The 25,155-nt window shown below is 38.5% G+C and overlaps 1 protein-coding gene across 6 annotated transcripts in view; it reads left to right on the top strand.

Annotated features, from left to right (window-relative positions):
* The first annotated feature begins 4,036 nt into the window (after positions 1 to 4,036).
* Positions 4,037 to 25,155, top strand: part of SFSWAP (splicing factor SWAP) — an 87,019-nt gene continuing 65,900 nt past the window's right edge. The window contains exons 1-7 of one of the 6 annotated variants that reach the window (XM_067539763.1): positions 4,037 to 4,385; positions 6,848 to 7,017; positions 7,578 to 7,724; positions 14,239 to 14,324; positions 17,812 to 18,037; positions 19,787 to 19,902; positions 21,387 to 21,513. In XM_067539763.1, the coding sequence (XP_067395864.1) occupies positions 4,141 to 4,385; positions 6,848 to 7,017; positions 7,578 to 7,724; positions 14,239 to 14,324; positions 17,812 to 18,037; positions 19,787 to 19,902; positions 21,387 to 21,513 (1,117 nt within the window). In that variant the 5' untranslated portion in view covers positions 4,037 to 4,140. Of the gene's footprint in view, positions 4,386 to 4,412; positions 7,018 to 7,577; positions 7,725 to 14,238; positions 14,325 to 17,811; positions 18,038 to 19,786; positions 19,903 to 21,386; positions 21,514 to 25,155 lie in introns of those variants that run through there. The other 5 variants (XM_067539761.1, XM_067539762.1, XM_067539766.1 and 2 more) reach the window with 5 other exon arrangements.

Raw genomic sequence — 25,155 nt, forward strand, 5'->3', positions numbered from 1 at the left:
AGTGGAACAACTTCAGCAGGAGAGTCTAAAGAAACCCACCCGAGAATACCCAGTAGTCTGATGGTTAAGGCACTCACCTGGGAAATGTGGATTCAAATCTGCTCCAAATCAGGCAGAGCTGGGACTGGAAAATAGATTTCCCAGGGGAGTGCTCTAACCATTGTGCTATTGGGTAAAACCAGGTGGGTATGTGCCTCTGTTGTTTTTCATGAGGAAGGGCTGACCTGGCTTAGCTGCCTCACTCCAGGAGAGGGTTCGTGGCCATCAACCCTGAGTAGAGAGATAGGTGCCCTAAGTACTTTCCCTGATCTGAGACCTAAGATCTTTCCTCTGCACAATAGTCCTGGATAGCTTAGCTGGCTTCCCACTCAGCTGTCTGGTTGCCATGAATCCCTTCTCAGGTATCTGATGCTCCCTGTGAATTGTATGGGGAGCCTGGATGTCTAACTCAGAGCTGTGAATTCCACGGGGCGGTAGAGTCCCTAGGAGCAAGGCACTGCCATGTGAAAGTCTCCTTTCCAAACTGAGCCCTTTGTCTCTCCATGCCTCAGTCCCCCATCTGTAAAATGGGGATAACAGCACTTTCCTAACTCATAGGAATGTTGTAAAGAGAAATATGTCAACAATTGTGCAGTTCTCAGACACTAGGGTTATGGGGGCCAGATAAGTATGACTGAGATTGATTGATTGATTAGTTGGTAAGGAAGGAACTGTATATTCAAGCCAGTAAGTGTGTTACAAACAAGGGAGTAGGAAAAACAGGAATACTTTATTCAGTGAGATTTTAAGGCTCTGAAGTACAATTCCCAAGAGATGCTCCAATCTTTTGACACTCCTTTCTCTGCATACACCCAGAACAAATGCACACACTAGCTGTAATATTAATTTTGATGTACTCATTTAAAGCTAACATTACATCTGCTCTGGGCATTCATCGTGCCATTCCCCATAAAAAGATGCTTCTCACTATCTAGGATGCTCCCCCAGAAAAATACAACCTTAGCCTGTATTACCTTTTTTGAGGAACCACTGAGGGCCTGGGGGAAGGGAGGATGATATGATGTGCATCAGCTGGATCTGCCCCCTCCCAATGTGGCCCCATCCATTCTCTGGTTCACCTAATCTTCACTCCCTTTCTCTCTCTGTGGAGACCTCTGCCCCATGGAACACCTTCTTCAGGATCTGATTGAAATTGGATGGCATTACAGATACCACTGACCCCCTTGCTGCAGGGCAAGTGTCTGATCAGTGCATGGACCCCACACATTGGCCCTCACAAAATTGCCTTAGTTGTTCATTATTTCATAGTTCTGCCATACACTGACTATGAGGTTAAATGTTCATCCAGTGCTTTAAATTTGCAGGCTAAACTAGTCATGAATGGTGTAAATGTCAATAAAATAGACAGTCCTTTGCTAGTTGGGTTCCATCATAGCACAGGACAACCACTATGGGGAGCTGACGGGGCCTTTCCCCTCTGCCTCCCTATGCCACAGACTTCTCCCACTGCTGGAGTCTTTCCCAGCAGTGGAGTAAGGCTTCAACAGCAGGACAAATAACACTGCTAAAAATAGCAGTGCAGCTGGGAGATTCATTGCTTGGGCATGTAACATAGGGTACTTTACTCGCCTAAACTTGCAGTCTGCACTGCTATTTTACCCATGCCAGGGCAGGGGCGGCAGTGGGCATGAAGAGGGGGCAGTGTAGATGTACCCTTAGAAAATGCTATTCCAGTACACTACTAGCTGGCTAGTGGAGCACACTAGTGATCTGGTTAACCTCTAGTGAGAGTCATATAAAGAGAATGATTTTGAGAAAAGCCTCTAAAATCTGCACTTGTCTGAGAACTTCTCTAAGAGGCTGGCAGAGGTGGGAATCAACCTAACTGGTGTCCAGTGCAGAGAGCACATCAAATACCTACAGACCCTCTACTGCAAGGCTAAGAATGGCTATAGCAAATCCCTGCCTACCTGCTCCTGCTACGAGGAGTTTGACTGAGTGCTTACTCGATCACGTGACTCTTTTCAGTGATGGGTGAAATGATATGCGTATATAAAATTATGTGTGTCTTACTTAACTAAATGGAGGATTGTGAAGCTTAATTAGGTTTTGTAGTGCACTTTGAAAGGCACTATAGAAACACAATGTATTATTATTCAATTTCACAGCTATAGTAGCAGATGAAATGCCCAAGGGATTTTCTAGATTTCTCCTAAAGTAAAGTCACAATTTGGCAGGCTTCCTTCATCCAGAGATGCAGCTCTACACAGTTCTGTCAATATTTGAGCACCACATAATCTTTAAACAAAGAATTAAATGAGTTGTCATTATGGGCAGAACTGGTTGCACTGTCTATAATTAAGTTTGCCTGACACTTCTCATTATAGGACATTATAACTTTTCCAAAATTTAATAATTTGAACTGAAATTTTCCATTTTGAGTGTCTAGTTCAGGTGAATTTTTTTTTTTTAAGTTTCAGCAAAAATAGTTCAACTGTTTCCAAGGAGATTAAAGGAAAACACCTTGTTTCATCCATGCTAAAATAATTCTTACAAATGTTTCATTGAAAAGCTCTAGTGCCTACATGCTTTGATGCAAAGACTTAAATTTGGCAGAATGGATTGCCCTGGTGCCAGGGTGCCTTTTGGTGTATTCAAGAAAATTCACCCAAATTTGGGCAAGTTATAAGTCTTTGAAAAATCTCAGTTTACACATGTTCAATAGAGACTTCTTAGAATTTGGCATCTAAATTCTCTGAAGACTCCATCTGCACTGAGCATGCCCCTGCCCAGGGATATAAGACTGAGCAAGACTTTTGCTGCCATGAGTTGCTAGGCACAGGAATTGAATTAACAGACTCTCCTGTGCTCTCGTAGGCAGCGTGGAGGAGGAAGACTGGGATGAGGAGCCAGAGATCAGACTGGAACAGGGATGCAGACATGGGTGAGAAGAGACAGGACTATGACAGGAACAAACTGGTGCAGGGGGCTGACAGGTGTCAGGGTTGGGGCAGAAACAAGGACAAACAGGCTGCACAGGCACCCTGTGGCATTTCCTAACTACTGAGGGCTGGACTTTGCGATTTCCCCAGCAGCCTGGTCCTGGAGTCTCTGGGCATCATGCATGCTTAGGGTGATCACCCCTGCCCTAACTGGGCAGGACAATTCCAAAACGTACATTTCAAGTCCTGGTCTAGGGCTGAATGACTAGGGGACAGCATTTGTCCCAACTCCCTGCAGCACTGCTCCAGGCCTGCTTGAAGCTCAGGGGTGATAACAGCCACTTCTTGGGGGGAGGGGGCAAGGTGGGCCTTAGCGCCCCCCTCCCATAAGGCCCTACCCTCAGCTTCTCCTCTTCAGCCCTGCCACTGGTGGCCAGAGCAGATGCCAGCCAGGCAGTAGCAAGAGAAGGAGCCTGAGCCACTTCAGGGAGCCCAGCCCCTCCCCTGCCCTAAGCAGCATGCCCAGGAGGTGGGCACACAGACTGGGGCTGCTCCGGGGCACCCTGGACCTAGCCAGCAACATACCCCAGCCCCTCCCTAACCGTGGCCCCAGCTGCCATTGACCACCTCCCTATAGCCCCCACTGATACCCCTCCCCATAGCCGCTACCGACCCCGCCCACCACTCTCTCTTATGCCCCCCCACTGACCCCGCCCACCCCTTCCTCTTATACCCCGCCCCTCCCCCACTATCACTGACCCCGCCCACCGCTTCCTCTGCTTCCCCCTCCCTTCGCTTTCCCCTTCCGCGCCCGAGCCCCGTAGTTACCATGGACAGTTTCGCCACTCTCATGTCATGGCCATCCAGCCTTTCTCCCGTAACCCCCCGAGCCGAGCCAGGCCGGGCCAGGCTAGCTGTCTGGCTGCACCTCCCCACACCCGGCCCCAGCGCGCCGCAAAGATTAATCCATTGCTTCGCTTATTGCGTTATGACGAATCTGCGGCTTACCGGAAGTTAGGCGTTCGTTTACCCCGACCGTGGCCGGAAGCGGAACGGCCGCCATTTTGTGTCGGGCGATGGCGGCGACCGCAGCGTTGTGGAGCTGGGGAGTTTAGTGCGGGCCCGCCCGGCCGGGGTGACTCGCTTCGCTCGCTCCTAGCGCGCTGCCTGCCTTCCCTTCCCTTCCCACTCTCCCGTGATGTACGGAGGCGGTGGCGGGCCGCGCCGGACTGTGGAGGAGGCAGGGCCGCCGCCGCTGATGTTGTTGTCCGGCGGGGGAGCGGCCCCGGGGCCCCCCGGAGGAGGCGGTGGGGGCAGCCGCGTGGAGCTGCTGGTGTTCGGCTACGCCTGCAAGCTGTTCCGGGACGACGAGAAGGCCCAATACCAGGAGCAGGGCCGGCATCTCATTCCCTGGATGGGAGACCCCAAGATCATGATCGATAGGTCGGTGCAACCCAACCCCCCGCCTTTGCTGCGAGATATCCAGTGATAGCCTCTTTCTGCCCCTTCCTCTGTGCTGCGGGGGCCGTGGGGGCCTCCCTCTGGCAGGATGAGCGGTGGAGAGTTTTGTCTCTGGCAGCGTTAAGGGAGGCCCTTCTTCCTGGCAGGGGGAGTATTGGGGTCTCTCTCTGTGTCAGGATTAGGAGTCTCCCCCCCTCTTTCTGGCAGATGGTATTTATTGGGGTCCCCATCCCCGTGGCAGGGTGGGTGTATGTGGGGAGGAGTTGGGTGAGGATAATCCGCTCCTTTTCAAATCAAGCCCCAAGCAGCTTCTCATGTTATAAGGGAGTGTTAAATTAGACACACAGATCACGGGGTTCATAAGCAAGAAGTGGGGAGGTTATTTGCATACAGGGAGGGAAATTAGGCTGACTTGAATTTCTTCATTTAATTTAGACCCTAAAGTGCTAGTGGGATCCCCTTAAAAGCAGTTCCTGGCCTGATTGCTCCCTTTGTCATGCCATGAGTGTGGCAGTTTAGGCCAATTAGCTTTGCTTTCTTCCCAGGAGTTTCTTTTTTTGGTTGACTTTGTGATTGTTAGCGGTTCATAGTTTGAAGGATTAACAGGATCTGGCTATTGGATTTTTTTTCCTGGTCTGTGCAGTAGATTAAGCAACTCAGAATCAGATGTAGGAATCAGTTAGTTCAAAACCTGCTTTTGAGTGGTTCCTGGAGAATCAGGTCAGGAGTATTTTGTGGGGGCTTGAAAAGCACAGTGCTTTAAGCAGTTGTAATTGGACCTGAACACCCAAGTGGGAAAACCTGATGGGTTTTGGTTTGAAAAGGATCACATCACATACTGTAGGCATTTGCTCCATCAATTCCTACTTCATTCAACCTCTTTCAGTGATTACATGTGATTTCCAGAGCCTAAGTTCACAACTATATCTATTTGGCTGGAATACATATTAATTCAAGGGAAGTGGTGGGAGTCTCATTATATGAGACTGCACTGGGCAGAGAAGATTCACGGATGCTTCCTTGTTAGTAGCTAACCTAACAGCCTTTCCCATCTATAATTTCACTGACTGAAGTCAAGCATCTAAGTTGGAAAACAGATCAGAAATTAATCAGTTGTGTATTCTTATAGTTATGTTATTGTTGATATGGCAGTTTAAACTTAGTGATGGTGCCTGTCATCTAATGGTAGCTTGTTTTTGTGATGAGAAATTTCATTATCCAATTCCGTTGCATAAATTAAGACCATTATGGTTTCATTACAACAATGGCCTGAGATAGAACAGCTGCAGAAATTGTTGGGAGCAAACTGGAAGTATGTGCATGTATGTATACATAACTTTAAAAACCAATAACAATCTACATTTGTAAGTTAAGGAGGTTTGCATTTGAGAATGAAAGTTAGAATCAGATGAAACATTATGCACTAATCTTATCGACTCCTTTGGAAATTCAGATTTTTATTTCCAACAGCATGAAGTCTTCATTTTCTTCTGTTGAGGAAAGCATATTACTGTGGGAAGACAGGGGCAGAAATTTGCCTGTGGATAAACACCTTGATTAACAAGACCATCATCTCTTAACATTTTCTGTTAGTTATATGCACTTTCTATGTTTTTGGTTTTGTGTTTTGGTTTAGCAAGATGGCTCAGTCAATAGTTCTGTGTGAGAAGACTAACCAGCGGAGTGGAGTTTGCTATCTCTTTATTGTCTATCATTTCTTATACTGATACATAAAGGAGAAATATGCCAAATGTTATCCTAATGTGGCACTTTTTCTGCACACAAAACCATTTCTCCTCAGAAGAAGGAATTGTATATCATTGGTTATTAGTTCCATTTTTATGGTGAACCTCCTTAAATTGCATGTATATGTTACTGTTCCTATGTATGTTTGTCTCTCTATCACGTAACCCAGAACTTATTTCCTCAGCCAAATGGCTAGGGGCCGAGCCTAGCCATGATTTTACCTCCAATGGACGCAAGTTTCTTTGGTGAAGATCTCTCCTGAGAGTTCGGGACTAGCAGAAAGAAGCGAGAAAATTTCGACCGTTTGGTTCTTACGGATAGGTATTTATGTATTCGGGTTTGTGTGAATGTAAGCTATTTGACTTTCCAGAAAAAAGTATTTTTCAAGTGACATTGAATGGTTGGTTGAACCATATACGGTAAGAACTATTAAGGAAATGGATCCCATTTAAACTATTAAAGGATACTTTTGCCTTTAATTGTAATCTTTATTATTCTATTAGAGAGGAAGTTAGACTATTAAAAATGTCATTTTGATAGTTGGTGTGAAGTGAATAGCAAAATTAAATGTAACTTCTAAAATGAGGCACATTTTAACATATTAGTATTTTTTTGTTTTTAATGGGTAAGTATTTTTAAGTTGTCACACAAACCCAAACCCTAAGTTTTCTGCATTGACCAGCTTTTTCATCTTGCAGGTATGATGGACGTGGTCACCTGCATGACCTCTCTGACTATGATGCTGAATATTCTACATGGAACAGAGATTATCAATTGTCTGAAGAGGAGGCTAGAATAGATGCCCTCTGTGATGAAGAGAGGTATTTAGCCTTGCATACGGACTTGCTTGAGGAGGAGGCGAGGCAAGGTATTGCTTAAGGAAAATTTCCTGAGTTAGAACACATTTAATTAAATTTAAATAAAAAATTAAATTTACTCCCACTCATTTTATACTCACTCTTTCTGATATTATCTTGACAGTACCCAGTGGATTCGAAAAACAGGAGTCTTTGCCTGTCTGAGAGGACCTCAGGATAGTTTATATATAGATCCACACAGAAATTGCCCAGATTTTGAGGGCAGACTGGGATTTGAAAAAACAAACACCCTCCCCCCATCCTTTTAATTGTTCTTCTTTAACAGTATTGTATAAATGAATGTTCTTGCATTTTTCTTAATTATATTAGACTGTATAACTTCAAAAATCTTTATCTCAGCAGGAGGAAATGGTCAACAAAAAGCACATGCATTCTGCTATCTCTGGTTTTCACAAATTTGTTGGCAAAAGTTACTGTGTCTAAAGTGTGAAGAGCACAATTTTTATCTAAAAGTTAGGTTGAAAACATTGGTATTGTTTACTTTTTTTTAGAAATAGCGTAGCTTAATTATTTTTCATAGTAATAATTAGAATTTGCATTTTTCTTCAAGAGGAAGAATATAAGAGACTGAGTGAAGCTTTAGCAGAAGATGGTACCTATAATGCCGTGGGATTCAGTTATGGCAGTGATTATTATGATCCTTCAGAACCCACAGAAGAGGAGGAGCAGCAGCAGCAACAGGCCTCCAGAGAAAGAGGTGAGGAATCAAAATAAACATTGGGGATTGGTAGGGAAAGGTAAAAATATGTTCATCTACTCTTACTACTTTACTTTATTTACTTTGCACATCATGAATCTACACCTCATGAAAGGTACATGTCATAATTTGAGGGGTTTTTTTAAAAGCTGGTAATGTCCCCTAACATCTCAGCAAAGATCTTACAGGAGATGCTTCAGTGAGTACTCATATTAAGAAGATTTGATTATTTTTTTCAAAATGCTACTTTTCCTAATTTATGCAAAATATTATAATTAAAACCATAATTGTCAAGATAAGGAAACAAGAAATTTAGTGGTGCATTATCTTTGGGTTTTTTAAATTGTGTTCTTATTCACTACACTCAGTGATCCACAATGGATCTCCCAGTTACTTATGCACATTATGGTAATGAAATTCTATCATATAGAGTTTTGGATTATAATTGTCATCTTTTGGCATTCATTTTCTCATATTATGACTTCAGTTTGGGGAAGATGGTTTTGTCTTATGTTGGAGATGTCATCAAGCCCTCAATGACCCCCTTAATTGGCAAGGGTTATAGGTGAAAGCTGAAAGTATATATTTCACTGTTTTTAAAACACATCAACTGAATTAAATGCAAAATAGTTGAGTAGCATTAAACTTAAAATTAGGTTGAAGGGCTTCAGGTCAGTTTGAAAATCAAATTTCTCTGAAAAGTGTGTAAGTTGTTTGTATCTAAGAACTAAAATTCAAGAAATTGAAAAAAAAAAATTTTAGTTTTTTTTATGCACTTTGTTTATAAGCAGTAGGAGGAAACTGACTAACTGAAAAGACCTGTAGAAACAAAGATGTATAATTTGAAGTAGATCAATAAATGGTTTTTAAAATTTGTCATCCTAAAGTTGTTTCTCTTTAAAGTGACTCATTACAGAAGTCTTTAACCGCCAGACTCCATGAAATTCAGAGTTGCAGTTTTTTATTTTCAATAAAAATACATTGCACTTATACCGAAGTCCATAGTGTGCTTTAAAAATATTGCTGTGCTTTTTCCAAAGGCAGCTTTATTTTTTCTCATTGTGAGCACTTTGTAGTGATGCCGAGATATGATGAAAACGCTTGTGCCTAAATCTCTTGAAAAATCCAAGTAGGTCAAGAACAAGTTTGAGGTTCATCTGCATTCTCTGCCTCACAAAGAAGAATTGTGCACAGCCTAGTTAGGTGAACACCAACTACTTAAGGTCATTATCTGAGAATCCCTGGGGCCTTCTTATACATGTATAAATGAGGGGCAGGATAGTAAGGGCAAAAGAGGTATCCATGCAAATGATCCTTCTGCAATCTGGAAAATAAGATTATGCTAAACGAACACTTGCTGCTTTGAGATACTTCTATTAATGATCCCAAAAAGAAACAAAAAATAAAAGGCAAAGCGTTTATTACCCAGCCAGTTTGAGACAAGAATATTTGATTTGCTCTCATTCCTGTATTGGAAATCTTATTCGGGTGGCATGGGCAGGTACTGAACTCATGAACAGGCAGACCAGGAAGCATTTATAGTTGCCAAGGCAAACTTTCTGACTGTCTAAAGTGGATGCTGCTATTGCTTTTCTATCTGAAGGTATTGTAATCTTCTCAAAATGGGATTTCTTGAAAGAACTGGCTGAAGTGTATATCAGTACTTTGAAACATCATCTGCAGTTGCCAGTTACGTTAATATACTTAATGCCATATACTTACAGTAGACTTCATGTCCTGATGTGGTAGAACGGCTCACTAATAGACAGAGGTTCGCTCATAGGCTAGGTAAAATTTTCTGCCAGGACTATGATATCAGTCACATAGTGAACACATGGAATGCAGATAACCACTCCAAAGTCTCAATGGCATCAGCTAAGTTTATGGCAGATAACTTTTCAGTGAGAACCGCTGCCAAGCGTATGGAGAAGGAGATATTCAGAAAATGCAGAATCTTAGACAGTGGCATACCAAGATTGACAACGGTGGAGGAGAAAAATACTGGCACAGAAGGAAGTCATATTTTAAGTTCTCTCAAACCAGATAGCCCCAAGTTGGGTGGAACAGAGCCAGAAAGATACACAACTTGAACTGGCTGATCACATTGTGCATTGAGGCTAGGATTTAGGCCTTAAATCAGATATTTGTATAGATTCAGAATGTTTCAGCACTGCAATTTACAACTTGCTCATGTCTGAAAGTTTTTGTTCACAACTTTAGGACCATTCCCAGTGCTAAAGAAAGTTTCTTATTTACTCTGTTATATTATTTGTATCACTATGGGTCAGTAGTTCTATCTCATCTAGCTGGGAGATTCAGGGAGTGGAAGAGCCTCTCTTTCAGTAGAGAATACCAGGACTGAAGAAAGCTATTGTCAGTGCCAGTCCTCCAGTTCTTCAGTTGGGGCTTAGTCCAAAGAAAGAGGTGGTGATAATTCCATGTGCCAGGATTAATTTGAGACTCAACAGTGTTCTAAAGCACTGGTTTCACATCTACATTTCAGCAAGGATGCTGTGTTACCAGAGGAGATCACCCATTCACTACCTGGGTGGCTAACATTTTGACATTGATTTTGCACAGAATCAAGTAAGGATCATTCTCATAATCAATACATCTCTGTCCAGATGAGGAGCACATTACAGAGTCAGAGTGATTTGTCTAGGACTGAGGATGCTATCCATCCTCAAATCTTCAACTGATAAATACATCAGCCTTTTCACTTAGCAGTACAGGTCTCTGTGAACCTATTGATCCATAGCTCTGTTGTCTGAACTGATACTCCATTGAACATAAAATATAAGTTCATGGTCTCTGGCCTTATATTAAAAGGCCTCCAAGGGATTGGCACAAGCTACTTGGGAAATTGTCTCTCTCTTCATGAAAATGACTTACCATGATAGTTGTGTTCCACTAAAACAATGGAATTGTCTGTCAGTCTGAAAACTCATGAATGTGGGGAAAACGAACTTTCACAGCAACTGGACCTAGACTTTTGAGTTCACTTATGTTGGAGATAAGAATGACTATTGAATTTCAGAACTATTGTAAAGCTTTTTTTCGTTTAGCTTTCCTTTAATTTCTATGCATGTGTGCATAATATGCACGCTTGCAGAAACAGATAAACAGATAGCTCTATTAGTTTAAATATTTGTTTATTTCTCCTTGCTGAGTAGGAATAAACAGATGATTTCTGTTTGGAGGTACTTGAACAGTATAGTGCTAGGAGCCATATAAATACATAATTTACATCTCTGGAGAACCTCCAAAGCAGCGGTTTTCTAGAATTAAAGGCAGTAATTCTGGACTGGCTTTCTCATTCCAATGACTTCAATAAAACATGCCCTGAAAATGTTGGACAGCATATCTGCAAAGTATATATGTGGACTGTGGAGGTCTCCTAGAATTTCTGTACAGTAGAAGGGGGAGTCTGGCAGTTAAATGGGAAGAAAAGCATCTGTGTCCACCAATGGCTATACACATCTGAGGGAAGTCATGCTGATTAAGCAGGTCCACCATGATGCAAGGGAAATGGAACCTTAGTGGTATTTAGCCAGACAGTGGTTCTTTGGGGGGAAACCCCTGGTAGACTCTCTGTCAGAAGAGAGTTCAGAAATGAAGAGGTTCATTGCAAGGAAAAGAGACGGAAACCAAAATTAACCAAACAGAAATTCCAGCTATCTGTTGGAAGGATGAAGGGGTGTGTCCTCTGACTTTTCTCTGATTGATAGCTCTGCCTCGGTTGCCTCTGAGTAGCATGAAAAATGCTAATAAATTCTGGGGTTATAAGTACCTCAAAATAGAGATTTTGAATAGAAAGGCTATCTCAGTCATAGCTCTGTAGCATTGCTGTTGGGCTAGAATGAAAATTGTTTTTACTCAGGGTGCAATATCCATAGGAATTGCTGTGCTGATTCAGATGAGGTCCATCTAGTCCAGTATCCTGTCTCTGATAATGGCCATTGCCATATGCTTTAAAGCAGCAGCTCTCGAACTTTAATGGTTCACATATCACCTTAAAAAATTGTTGTGAACTGAATGGATGGTACATGTACTGCAGTTTGGGAACCCTTGCTTTAGAGGGAGGTGCAAGAATTCTGCAGTTGGCAGGTGGTAGGACATAATCACACCACATTAGACCTCATCCTGATGTATAAGAGAGATTTGCTGAAGTCCCAAAGTGGTTTAATATACTTTCCAAAATGTATAATTTATTTTTGTTAAACTGTTAGATGGATATCTAGAGTTATAAAATATTCAGTCCCATTTTTAATCTTACTAAGTTATTGCAGTTGCAGTCAGTTCCACGGTCCCATGGTTTGAAGAAAGTGTTTCCTTTTAGCACTTTTGAATTCGTTACCTTTTTAATTTTATTGAAAGTCCCCTTGTTCTGTACTATGAGACCAGGTGAACACAGAAACTCCTAATCTGCTTTCTTGATTCAGTTAGTTGTGTATACGTCTATCCTGTCTCCTTTTGTCTTATTTTCTATGGGATTATTTACCTATCTTTTGATCATTCTTGTATTATAGACCTTCTCTGAATCTAAACCCTGTGCGTTTAAAGCAGAACACCCAAATACCACCTTAGTGCTTTCCCTGAAGGATGGTTCTTAATTTTATGAAAGTTTTATACTTTCCTATTCTGCCTTTCCTGTGCCCCTTCTTTGTTCTGTTATTTCCACTGTAAAGTAATCTCTTTTTATTTAGATCAGAGTTTGTATCGGAGGATTATTTTATTTGGAATAAAATACGTGAAATAACAGTTTACTTTCTGGATTTTTTTAATGTACATTTAGGAAGAGTAAATGACAGATTTGCCATTTGTTACCAGAATAATATGGGGGAGTAACACCCACTTCAGTTCTAAAAGTTACTAAATAGAATAGCATTTTAATGTTGAAGATATATTCTTTTTTTGTACTTGATTTTTTAACACTTTCATGTCTTAAATTATGTTAATTTTCAAAAATGGCATTGTACATAAAATAATCAAATGGACAAATAGTTTTGTCTGATTTATTAAATATGCAATAACTATAAATATTTCCTGTATTATTGCTTCCTTTTTATATTTGTGTAAAATCAAGCTTGTATAATGTAAATCTATTAAATATCTATAATTTTATCTCAAAACTCAGTATGAAATAAAAGGAGAGGAGGGTAAGAGAGAATTATAGTTCAGGGAGGGATGAGAATTGTGTGAGGTTAAAATACATTTTACTGAATCTTCCATTTAAAGTTTATGCTCAGCTAGAGGGAAATGTTACTGGTGTGGCCTATAACTGTTTGAAATCAGACCAGCATGTCTCCATGCATCTTTCTCTAGATGTCTGAAACTGTGTAGCGTTAACATATGCTACTAGAGGAGGTCTGTTGTTTCTTTATATATCTGCTTTGTTTATCTCTTCATATTAGCCATGTAAGTTTGCACATAATTTTTCATAGGTCACCGAAGCTAAACACCAATAATAAAATATTGAACCTCACTGTGCTGGTTGAATTGCTTTGAAGTACAAAAATAAAATGCAGTGTAGGTTGTCCATTTTCTCATTCAGTCTTTTCTCACTGTTTGCATTCCTTAGCTTGCCAAGGTGAAAGTGGATTCAATCATGTCTTGAAGCTATTTCAGTCTAAACTAGTAAAGTGGAGCCTACTAAAACAACGACTAGTTAAAATATACATTTTCTTTACGAACACTAACCACCTTTTAATAAAGTAAATATTATTTAGTAGAGGGAAAACATTTTTAACTGCATAAACTTCCAGTGTTCCCGATTATGGAAAGCAGTAGAAATGGACCTTCTATTTAAAAAAAAAAAAAAAAAAAAAAAAATTTTTTTACATTCATGCTTGTCCTGATCCTGCGATTCATTGCACGAGTGGACAACTGTGCCCACACACAACCCTATTGAAGTTAATGAGACTACACATGTGAGTAATTTACACATATGCATAAGTGTTAGTTACATTGGAAACATAGGAGCTCTACAGCTTGCCTAGTCACAGTTAGGAAGGAACATCTCTATCTACTGCACAGAAAACTTGCTCCTTAAATTTTGGAAGAGAAAAGCTTATTTTAAAAAAATAGGAGGCAGAGCAAAGTGGAATGAGGTGCAATGAAAGTAGTCTGCAGTAGCAGACTTGTTTATGTTCAATTCTGGATCAGAAGTGATGATTTGTCAGATATTGGACCTTTAATAAGTCACTGGTACAATATCCTACAAATCAAACTCCGGTCTAGTGCTGAATATAAGCAAGTTTCACATTGCAGAAAAAAACAAGATTGTAATTATCATAACTTCATTTTTAAGGTCCAACTCCTTTAGAAATACTTCATGGTGAGAAGTACAAATACTTTTCATCAGTCATCCTGGCCCAGCAGTTAGAGAATTCTGATTCCTTGAACCACAGAGCCTATCAGTATTTCTTATTTATAATTTTAATACATATTTTGTATGTCTTCTAATTTTTTACTAGTTCTGTACTATAGCATTTCACTTTGTCATTTACCATAGAAACAGCTCAGAAAGAAAATATAGAAGAAAATGAAGAACCTTTCATTGCTCCCTTGGGACTGAGTGTACCTCCTGATGTAGAACTGGTATGTGTGTATATTTAATACAGCCTTTATTCTTGTAATCTTACATAGCCATTCATAGGGTTTTCACTGCATTTTTCCCCTTGACTTGGAGCTAAAATCTACCCAGCTATTTTAAATTTAGTGGGTTAATTTCAACTGACCAAATCAAGGCAATATACAATTAAAATTGTCATATTTTACTTACTCCATTTAAAAGGTGTAATTTTTGTATTGTAATATACTTTTAGCATCACAGTATTGATTAAAATACTCTGGAAGAAAATGTAATTGTTTTTGTGGTATTTGTTTTTAAAACTGCAAAATGCATCAGCTCACACAAGTGAGTGGCTGTAAAATGGCAAACTTTTGCAAATTCTTTGAAATAAAAGCATAAAGAACCACATTAACCTAATTTTTATGTCTATACATTGGAACAAAAAGACAAAACCTTGAACAAAAGTATACTGTTCAACATCTTTTACAAAAAAGGGGAAAAAATTAAAAATAGGGCTTGCAATACAGGGGACCATCAACAATAGCCATGTTACTGAACAAATCTATGAAGAAGTGAAGAAAAATTTATAAATTCTTAGAAATACTATCCTTATTTTGGGAACATCAGAACCACAGGAGCTTTCTTTTCATGTCATGTCATCACCAGAATCCCTGCAATTAACTTTTGATCTTGATACAGCTTACCTATTTTCTATAAAAGGTGGCTGAATCAACTCTTCCTTCAAAGAAATGAGGTACCATTGATGCTTGACTAGATTTGTAAGTGTCTGGAATTCACTATGTTTCAAGTTTTATATAAACCAAAAGATACAGGGATTCTTTATATCATATAAAAACATATTCTAGAATGTTTTGAAAATGTTTCTGTGGAGTTGACTTAATTCAGAGGCAACAAGTTACTTAGCAATTTGCTCATGAGCTCTTAATTGGCAAAAAATTACCAGCACTCTGTGTAAACACTGTCTTACTAGTACAATAAATACCTGAACACACAGTATGAGAAGACCATAGCTTTGTCTTCATTAGGTATTCATTGAAGGATTCCATCCTGTTTAATATTATCATGTGGTACATATCAGAGCTATTCATTTACTAGATCTGATATCCTTGTTTTAATTTGAATTTTTTGTTTTATTGATTTCATGTTTTTCCCAAAGGTTTCTGTGAAATGCTTGTGTAATGAAACTATTTTAGCCATATATTAGTGTGGCATAAATATATTCCTTCAATGCCGTTGTCCTTGCAGTAGGGATGTTTCAGTGCTCTTTGTTATAAATGTTAGAGGTTGAGGTATATGAAAGAGCTTTTACCCGTTAGTTATTATTTAATGTTTGAATGTCTGAGCCAGGAGTCAATTGGTAGAGGAAGATAGTTGGCCACTTCAGAAGTTGTAACCCTCCTTCGCTATATTTTGTTGAAGAATGACAGATCTGTTGCTTTTAAATTTGGTTGCAGAATGCAGTGTGGGACTTAAATACGTGAGACCAGTGTATTAATAATACAGTAAAACCTGCAAAATATCTTTGAAAGACTTTACCCATTGTGCCTGCTATTGGGTATTTTAAAAACTTTTTTATTGACAACACTCATGATTTCTGAATAAAATTGGCATAGTCATGTTGAATAAATGATTTCAATATCTCAAATTGCATTTTCAACTCAATTGCTGTCAGTGGTGGAGCCTTATTAAATTGCATTTTCCCATAGGTACATTAAGAATATATCCAGATGAGCCATTCTGATCACAGTAAAATCTTTTCATTCTGTGCTCTCCATTTCTCACCCCTCTCATAATTCTTTTTCTCATCTGGTTGACTGCAGTTGTGATACTTCTCTTTGCATTTGTGAGGGCATACAGCTGGCGGATGATTGTGTGCCTCCAAGGACCCTCTAAAATTGCTAGGGTCCTCTATTAAGTTTGTGATCATGCTCCAAATGTCGTCAGCCCATTTATCAAAAAATCCAAGGTTACAATCCAAAATGCAAGTTTTCTATTTTTTCAGAGTTCTTGTTAATCTAAAATTCCATTTTTAAAAACACATTTTATTTTACAAAGAAGTAGAACTAATAAACACAGCAATCAGTTTCCCTGTCAGCATAGGAATAATTAATCAGCATACATTTTTCAGGCGCTTGTGATGAAAGGGGCACCATTAATTTAAAATCTGATGTTAAAAATAGTTTCAGATACATTCTCTGCCTTTTGAGTTCTCCTGCTGAAATTTATGGTTTCAGTAACATTTCCCTGTTCTTATTCTCTCATCTGTTGCTGCTCAAAGGGTCCACCAGAGAGGGACTGATTAAATGATTGCATTGCGAAACTGCTGAGCGCAGTGTTCTGTCAGATAGGCAAAGTAAACAAACTGATACCGTAGACCAGGGGTGGGCAACCTTTTGGACCTGGTGTACCAAGTCTTTCATCCTCTCTCCTCCTCACCCCTCTCTCACGTGACGTGGGCCCAGTGTGAGTGCTGCTCAAAATCATCTCACGTGCCATGTTTGGCACGCATGCCATAGGTTGTTGACCCCTGCTGTAGACAGAACTTCTTTGCTAACTTCAATTATAACCACCTCAGGTGTTACTTGTAACATTGGGAGAGGGGAAAACATTAGCCAAAAGTGATTATTTTTCAAGTAAATATTTTAATAAAGACTTTGGTTGGTAGAGATAACTTGCCAAAATAAATGCCCTCTGTGTTGAGATCACCTTCAAACAAATATTTTTTAACGTTTAAACAAATGGCACCAATCTTAATAATATAATTTGCTTTTGCTGTTTTGAAATGGAATCTTGCTTTGTTCCACTCAGATTTCTGAATCTGTCTGTTGATGCAAAAAATGTGAAAACATAGAATGAACCATTAATGTGGCATCTAGTTCTTGGATATCAGTAATAACTAATTGTAGAATTCATCATATGCAATTAAGACAAAATAGATTTAGCCGAGTAGCAAATGAAATAAAGACTGTGAGAAGTACAGTTTATGAAGCATTTCAGTTCTTAAATTACGTTCTTGTTCTCCATACTTCGTTTTGTTGGGTCAAAAGGGCAGCTTTCGTTAGTCCCCAGTAGTGGGTGAAAATGGCATAGTGCTGTTTAGCTTTATTCCTTGAAAAAAAGCATTCAAACTTCGATATTTTTCACTGTTTGATTGTGGCAGCACAGAAATTGCAGTTCAGAGGACACTGCTCAGATACATTTTCCTGGAGGAAGTCTTGCTACTTAATATCAATCTCTCTACCAGTCAAGGAACACTGTTTACATACTTTGAGAGTGATGTTAATTGCCCTTAGCAGAAATAATGGTAACTGTAGGAAGGGTTTTATAGGGAGGAAATACGGTGAATCTTCAGGGTCTCTTCAGATACGGAAGCTGAGGAGGATTGTTCCTTTTGTTTAGCTAGAGATTTTGCTGATTTACTTAATTGTTCATGGATTGACTTGCAAAACGTGTTCATTAGTGTACATAAGTATTTTTATTTTCTTCCCATAGCCACCAACTGCAAAAATGCATGCAATTATTGAGCGTACTGCAAATTTTGTGTGCAAGCAGGGAGCTCAGTTTGAGATTATGTTGAAAGCCAAGCAAGCCCGCAATTCTCAGTTTGACTTCTTGAGATTCGATCACTACCTCAACCCCTACTACAAACTCATTCAGAAGGCCATGAAGGAGGGGCGATATGCTGCTCCTTCTGAAAACAAAGGGGAAGAGAAAAAGAGTAAGTTATTGTTTGATATAAAATGTACGTCTTGAGCATGTGTGATTTTTTAAAATAAATGTTCTCTGATTTATTTTGCAAAAATGAGTCTATCTGAATTATGGCAGGGCCACATGGGAGTTACTACATTATCTATATAAAGTACATAGCTGAGGTTAGTCCTGCTTTGAGCAGGGGGTTGGACTAGATCACCTCCTGAGGTCCCTTCCAACTCTAATATTCTATGACTCCAGCAGTTTCAATTGGGTAAGGATGTGATTGTTTCCTGTCCTAATCATTGCTGTTATGATGTACTTTAACAATGGCTGCTTATTGCCCCAGAAGCACTGAATATCATGGATACATGAAGTGATCGTTGTGTATATAGCCTGCTTTTGGATGAAAGTTGCTATATATTTGTAAAAATGTTATTGTTTGGCTTTCTTTCTGTACTCTTCTGGGGACCATTTGTCTTTTGTAGAATTAATTGCATGCTACTGTGTTTTCTAAATCTTGTACAAAGGAAAAAGAACTGAAGTCTTCATTGAATTATTTTGTATTGATTTTGTTTCCTGAAAGGGGAATATGTTGGTGGAGGGGGAGCAGGGCAATTACTGAGAAAGCATTCAGCTAATTAGTACACAGGAAATAATGGCTTTCTTAAAGTTGACAACTTCCAGTCATGTGTAACACAAGTATATGTGAGCTGCAATATTTGCAAGTAAAATTTTAGGAATCTATAACTAGTACTGTCAAAATAAAGTAATTAGTCTGCCCTGCCCTGCGCACACACGTGCCTCTTCCCTCTAATATGTAATGCTTACTCTACAAAGAAGAAGAGAAATAATGAACAGCCACATTTAATTTTTTTGGAGTATTGGCATATTAGTAAATTAATCCTCTGTCATCTTACAACTGAGATTGATAAAGTGCCTCAGAACAAAGGAGGTACACTTTTACTGCAGAAGAATTAAAAAAAAATTCTCTGTAAAGAGAAAACATTTTATATTATTCAGATCTAAGAGCTGCTGTTATCTTGGAACACCTATGGTTGATGCTAATAAATTCTATTAGTCCATTGGAAAATTACCCCATGCACCTAAATGTTAGTCTTAATTTGGTGGCTAGCCATGCTTGTTTGTGTCTTTTTTAGTAGTCTGTCTATAAGGCAGTAAAAGGTTTTAAGGTTTCACTTTGTCCGATAGATTAACAATTTATGATATCCAGTAATGCTACTGTGCCTTTTCTGTTTAACCCTTCTTTTTTCCGGGTTTAATTGTCTGTAGCCAGGAGCTTGATCTACACTTAAAACATTGTAAAGGCTTCAGCCATGTATACAAGTGAGAGTGAAAATATACTTTGCACATATATTTCATTGGAACTTGAACTGCTGGTAAATTATACTTACTCAAATATATAAATATCTGCCTAAATAATATGTAAATAATGATACTTTTAAATGGTCCTAAGAGGACATTTTATTTTTATTATGTAGTAGTTTAGTTTGTCAGGTTTCATTAGGCTGTTATTGAAAATAAAAGAAGATGTAAAATATTAGATTTAATAAAGTTAGGGTTCATTCACATGTTAGAAATTCCATAGGTTATTCCTTGAATGACTGAGTTTCTGATAGCCATAGTTTCTAACAGTATTCAAAATTAACTTTATGCCAGCTCCCTTTATCTCTACCTATCACCTCTTAAAAGAGAGAGAGAGAGAGAGAAATCAAACTAAAAAAAAAACCTCTATAAATATATTGCTTTTATGTAGATTCAAAAGTTAATTCTGAAGAGGAGGAGGAGGATGATGATGACGGAGATGGTAACTACCTGCATCCCAGTCTTTTTGCCTCTAAAAAGTGCAATAGACTTGAAGAGCTTATGAAGGTAAGCCCTCTGGGGAAGGGACTGTCTTTTTGTTCTATTTGTTCAGTCCCGATCACAGTGGAGACCTGATCCATGACTTGGGTTCCAAGTGTTACTGTAATACAAATAATTAATAATAATAAAAGGCATTTGACCATATTAAAACAACTCTTCTAGGTTGTAATGCTCCTAGTTGCAAGTTCTGAAGTGTATAGGGTACAATCTTTGTAATACCGTGCTTCTGTTGCTTTGTTGACACAGTGTGAAAAAATAGAGACTATATGTTAGAAAAAACTTGGGAATATATAACGTTTGTGCTTAAGTTTTCCTGTCTTATGCTTTCTTAACTTCCTTGACGCCCTTGCTAATTGCCAAGACTGGTAGTTTGAATAGTTCTGTTCTCTCACAGCCAGTCTTCTCCTGTATTTTATTTTGTAGTGATGTTATTGTGCTGAAATTGATGTACTTTTAATGATGAAAATTTTACGTCAGAAGCACAAGGTCAAACAGCTTAAGAAGCTAGGTTGCGAAGGAGAAACTTCTGAATCACAGATCTGCAGCATCACAATTGATTTAGAAAATTACAGGCAAAATAAAAATTTGCTTTTTATTTTCATGTCAAATTTGCCCTGTATAGGAGAGTAGTTTAACACTTATTTCCTGATGACTTAAATAAAAAACCTATATGAACACTGGCATATAAATCATGTTAATTTTAGCAGTCTAGTTTTATCTTCGTTGTTCTGGCATTGAAAGCAGCTTTTTCTGTTGCATAACAATAAAGGACTGTTTCCATATTAACTATATATCATCAATAAACAGTTCTTTAATGAAGTTGAAATTTAATCGGTTTTTTTTTTTTTACACTTTAATAGAATCCTAGTATATAATTATGGTTTAGTTGAATGACATTTTGACAATTAAATGCTATCCATTTATTAATTCTTATTTTTACAAGATTATTTATCTTGAATTTATTCAAGATACCTTGCTGATAGTAATGGCATAAGCAGCTAAAAAGAACATAATGAAGAGTGATCTTTCATATATATATTTGAGGATGTTAAAAGGGAATGGCAGGAATGCTAACTGGCCAATAAGAAGATACCTCATATTTTCACAAGGCTCACCATTGATTTTTTGATGCTAGCTGTGATGGAATGTTACTTGAATCATTCTTGCTGCTCTCTTCAGGCATGCTTTTGTGATAAATGTAAAGACTTTTCAGCAGGTTGAGAGCCAGGGTGACATGAAAGGTATGAAGGATAGAACTTAAATTTGTAAGATATTTTACTGATATCCAATCAGACTTGTCTTCCAAACAGTGCATCAGTTTTTCAGTATTTCTCTGAAGCATAATGATGCTGTCTTTAGAAGGCATTCTGAAGTCAACATTGGGTGGGAAAAAGTTAAACTGCTGTTCCTCTTCCTCAGATTCAGAAGTTCTAAATGCTTTTACACTTTGTCGATCAAGTGTTAAATTGATGTCATTGCAATTTCTGCAGCCTTTAAAAGTGGTGGATCCTGATCATCCGCTTGCAGCACTTGTCCGCAAAGCTCAATCTGACAATAACTCATCAACTCCCCAATCAGCAACCATACAGACATCACAGGTGGACTATCCTGCGGATTGTAAGTACATTGCGATACAAGGATTATAGTAGATATGAGAATTGTCCTTTTATAGATGAATGTAATGAGAGGTGATATTACTGATCTTTCAGTAGCTCATCTTTCCAAAATGGATAGTCCTTTTATTTAAGGACTTGTAACTTTCCAGGGTAAGTTTATACCTAGTAAATTATTTTTCTGGTATCTTAATTAAGCCTTGAAGAGGTTCTGTTTGTTTTTATTTTGAGAGGAAATGGAATTTCTTTTGTACCATAATGCCAGCAGTCACAAGTCCAGTACCTGTACCTGATTTCCTTAGGAGTGTGGGCACATGGCATCTCAAGATCAAATCCCAAGCTTTCTTGCATTGCCCCATCGTTGGTAGTAATTTATCTTGGGGTCACTTAATAAAGACTGGAAATTTGGATTTATACTAGGTCTGTACTAAAATGCAGATGGATGTCTAGTAGGAACGAAGCAAATCTATCATTAAGGTGTTCAGTAAAACAATATTGACATAACATTGATGGGATAATCAGTACATTTTGGACTCGACACTTGTCGGTGCTCACATAGTAACAATAGGAAGAAATGCCTTTTTCCACCTCTGGACACTTCCTTTCCCTGGTTTCATCACCTCGAAGTTGAGGTCACTCCAGTCTGCTTCACTCTACCTAGGGTTGACAAATGTATTTGAAACTACAGTTTATTTAGCATCCACCAAATTGCTTTCTGGACAAGAAAGACCAACATGAACATCTCATACCAGTCCTCCTATGATCTTCTCAAGCTCACTGTCCAATTCCAGATTCAGTTCAAATCGTACTCTGCAACAAGTACTTAAATGAGTTAGGGCCTAGTTGTTTTAGAGACAGGTGAACATATTAAAGAGAGAGATTAAGTGCACTGTTAATTGCTGATTGAATCAGAAATGGTCAGTCTTCACGTTGGTTCAGTTCCTGACATGTGGCCAGTTTCAGTGCTTTTTCTGCCACTCTTACCACAGGACGGATTTCAAGGAGGTTCAGAGGACAGTTACTGTTGTAAGGTCAGCCATAGTACTAAATTTGATCTTGCACAAAGCTCTTGGAACTCATAATTTTCTGCGCATGTTGCTATATTTTCCAGAATCAAAATGAGAACCACCGTAGATATTGCAAACAGTGCATTTGTCCCACTAGCAAGATACCCATTCCTTGCCAGCAGTGCTTCATGATGTTCTGGTGAACAGTTCCAGAGAATACCTGCTAGGTGTACTGTTTTCTCATTCTCCTGCTAGTATTGTCACAAATGCATCTGCTATTTTTTGATGGGCTAAATTGGTCAGGTTCTGTGGCTCTACAAGCTTCCAAACCTTCCAAAATACAGTGAGTGGCTGTCTGTGTTACCCAACTTGTTCAGTTCTTCCCAGCATAAATCTCGTGACTACTCTGGAAAATACAGGCAGTAGAAATTTATAAAATCTGTGTCTGAATAAGAGAGGTTTAATACATTTTTAAATAAGATCTCCTTTGAGGTTGGGGAAATGGAAAACTTTGGTAATTATTTATTCTGAATGTGCCTGTGAACAGGAAATTAGAACCTGTGCAGTGTTCTTTGTATTTCCTGTTTCCCTTGATCACCTTCAGTACAGAAGTGGGACTGGATTCATCAGCTGAGAACCAGAAAATTGGCACTGTAAAGTTTTACCTGTCCAGTTTCCAGCTCTTTTTTACACCATAAAAACAACCAAAAAAACCTTTCCATGTCTCCCTATAGAAACGTTTGAAAAGGACAAATACTACCATTCACAGCTTTCCTTATAGAAGTCACATTTTGTCAGAATAGGGTAGATGTTTGTAACCTTCAACTACCATGATTTAATTATAAGTCTTTGGTGTACTATCAGTGTTTAGGATCTACCAAGTCTCTCAGGGTGAGACACATTTTTGAAAGGTTGTTCAAAATATTAAGAATGAAACTATGAAATAGTCTACCTCTGAGCATTGAGCAAGTAGTAACTATCTTACACATTACATACTACTCTTTGTTATTGTGTACCATGTTGTTTGTGCTATGCTTTTAAACGGTTTTGAAGAGGACTGAGTCACTTTGCTGAAAGAATCGCAGTGTGAAACACTGCATAAGGGTTTCTGTGTTTTGATTATGGATTTGAGTGTTTTTAGATTCTATTCTCCCCACCTTCCAAAAATATGTCTTGGAATGGCTTTGGAGAAGAATTAGTAATTTGCTTTCACTTTGAACTTTTGTAGGGTAGCCTCACAAGAAATACTTACTGTAAATGCACTTTGGCAGCACTTTGCTGCAAACAAGCCTCATTAATACTCAGCTCATTATCCTGTTTTCCCTGTTTGATTTATTGTATACATTTAAAGAAAGCAGTGCCAACCATGGCTTGTATATGAGTATATGTATACTCCATCTTCCTATGACCAGTCTACTTTTTCAGTAGACCAAATGCACAGAGTTGCTGCATAAATGGCTTCATGTTTTTATCAAAGTAAAGCACTTACTCAGGTTTAAATAATTTCTGAAGTCTTTTAGTGACCATAATGTATCTTATGTTTCCCTGATAGTAAAAGTATTTGGTAAATTGTTAAAAAAGGGCATAAAACTTAAATTTGCATGGTATTATGAGGCTTTTTTATTGTAGCTATTGATAATTCACTTAAACTAAAATTATTTGTATTTATAAATCCCCATCCAACTTGAAAGAAATAAAAACACCAATTAAAAAAGAAAATAGCAAGGCCATAATAATAATTTTGGATGATTGCACTTCATATTAACTTTTTCTTATGGAATGGTTTTTTCTCTTCATCTCAAAATAGACAGTATAGAAATAGAAAACCTCTAGTGAAAAGTGATTCTCTCCTAGGAGAGACTTGAAAAGTGAAGTCAAGTTACAATGCAGAGCAATAGGAGGAGATGAAATAAAATGGTATAAAATATATAACTAAAGAGGAAGTATTATGCATTTCTGTGATAATAGAAGCTTAAAAAGGGATTTGATTAAACTAAAGCATCAAATTAAAATGTATAAAATAGAATAATAGTTTGATGCGATATAAAATTGACTTGTGGAACTTGCTATTGCAAGATACTGTTGAAGCAGATAGTTTTAATCTTAAAACAGGATTACATAAGACTAGACAAGGCATAAATTGTTGCACTAGGTAGAATTAGATTGCAAAGGACTCTTAATCTTCACATTTTTGAGCATCAAATGATCTCTCGGGTGTCTCTTCTTGACATGGTAATACTCAGTTGTGTGTTAGTTTTTCTTAACTGTCATTGACTGCTGTTTTTGTCAGTATCCTAGTAGTGCATTCTGGTGATTCCCCTGTTGACTTGGGTTACTATAACATCATGCTGATGTTAAAAGCCTGTTAAGTCATGATTATGTATTGTTTTCTTGATTAAGATTTTATAACTAAAAGCCATAGTGGTTCATTTTTCAGGGGTTTATAGTGCACTTTTGGTGGTCATTATTTCAAACTTGGTTGACAACATCAACAGCCTTGTACTCATGCAGAACTCCATTAACCTAAGTCAGTTATGCACTGAGGTTTACATATTTTTCTTTAAAATATTGCAGGCATTTTGTAATCACATAGGGCAAACCGTGTACAACGGTCTTATTTCTTAAAGTTCATGAATTGT

Source organism: Emydura macquarii, unplaced genomic scaffold (genome assembly GCF_026122565.2).
Source record: "Emydura macquarii macquarii isolate MOO-44397 ecotype Brisbane River unplaced genomic scaffold, CSIRO-AGI_Emac_v2 contig_554, whole genome shotgun sequence".
NCBI classification, from domain to species: domain Eukaryota; kingdom Metazoa; phylum Chordata; order Testudines; family Chelidae; genus Emydura; species Emydura macquarii.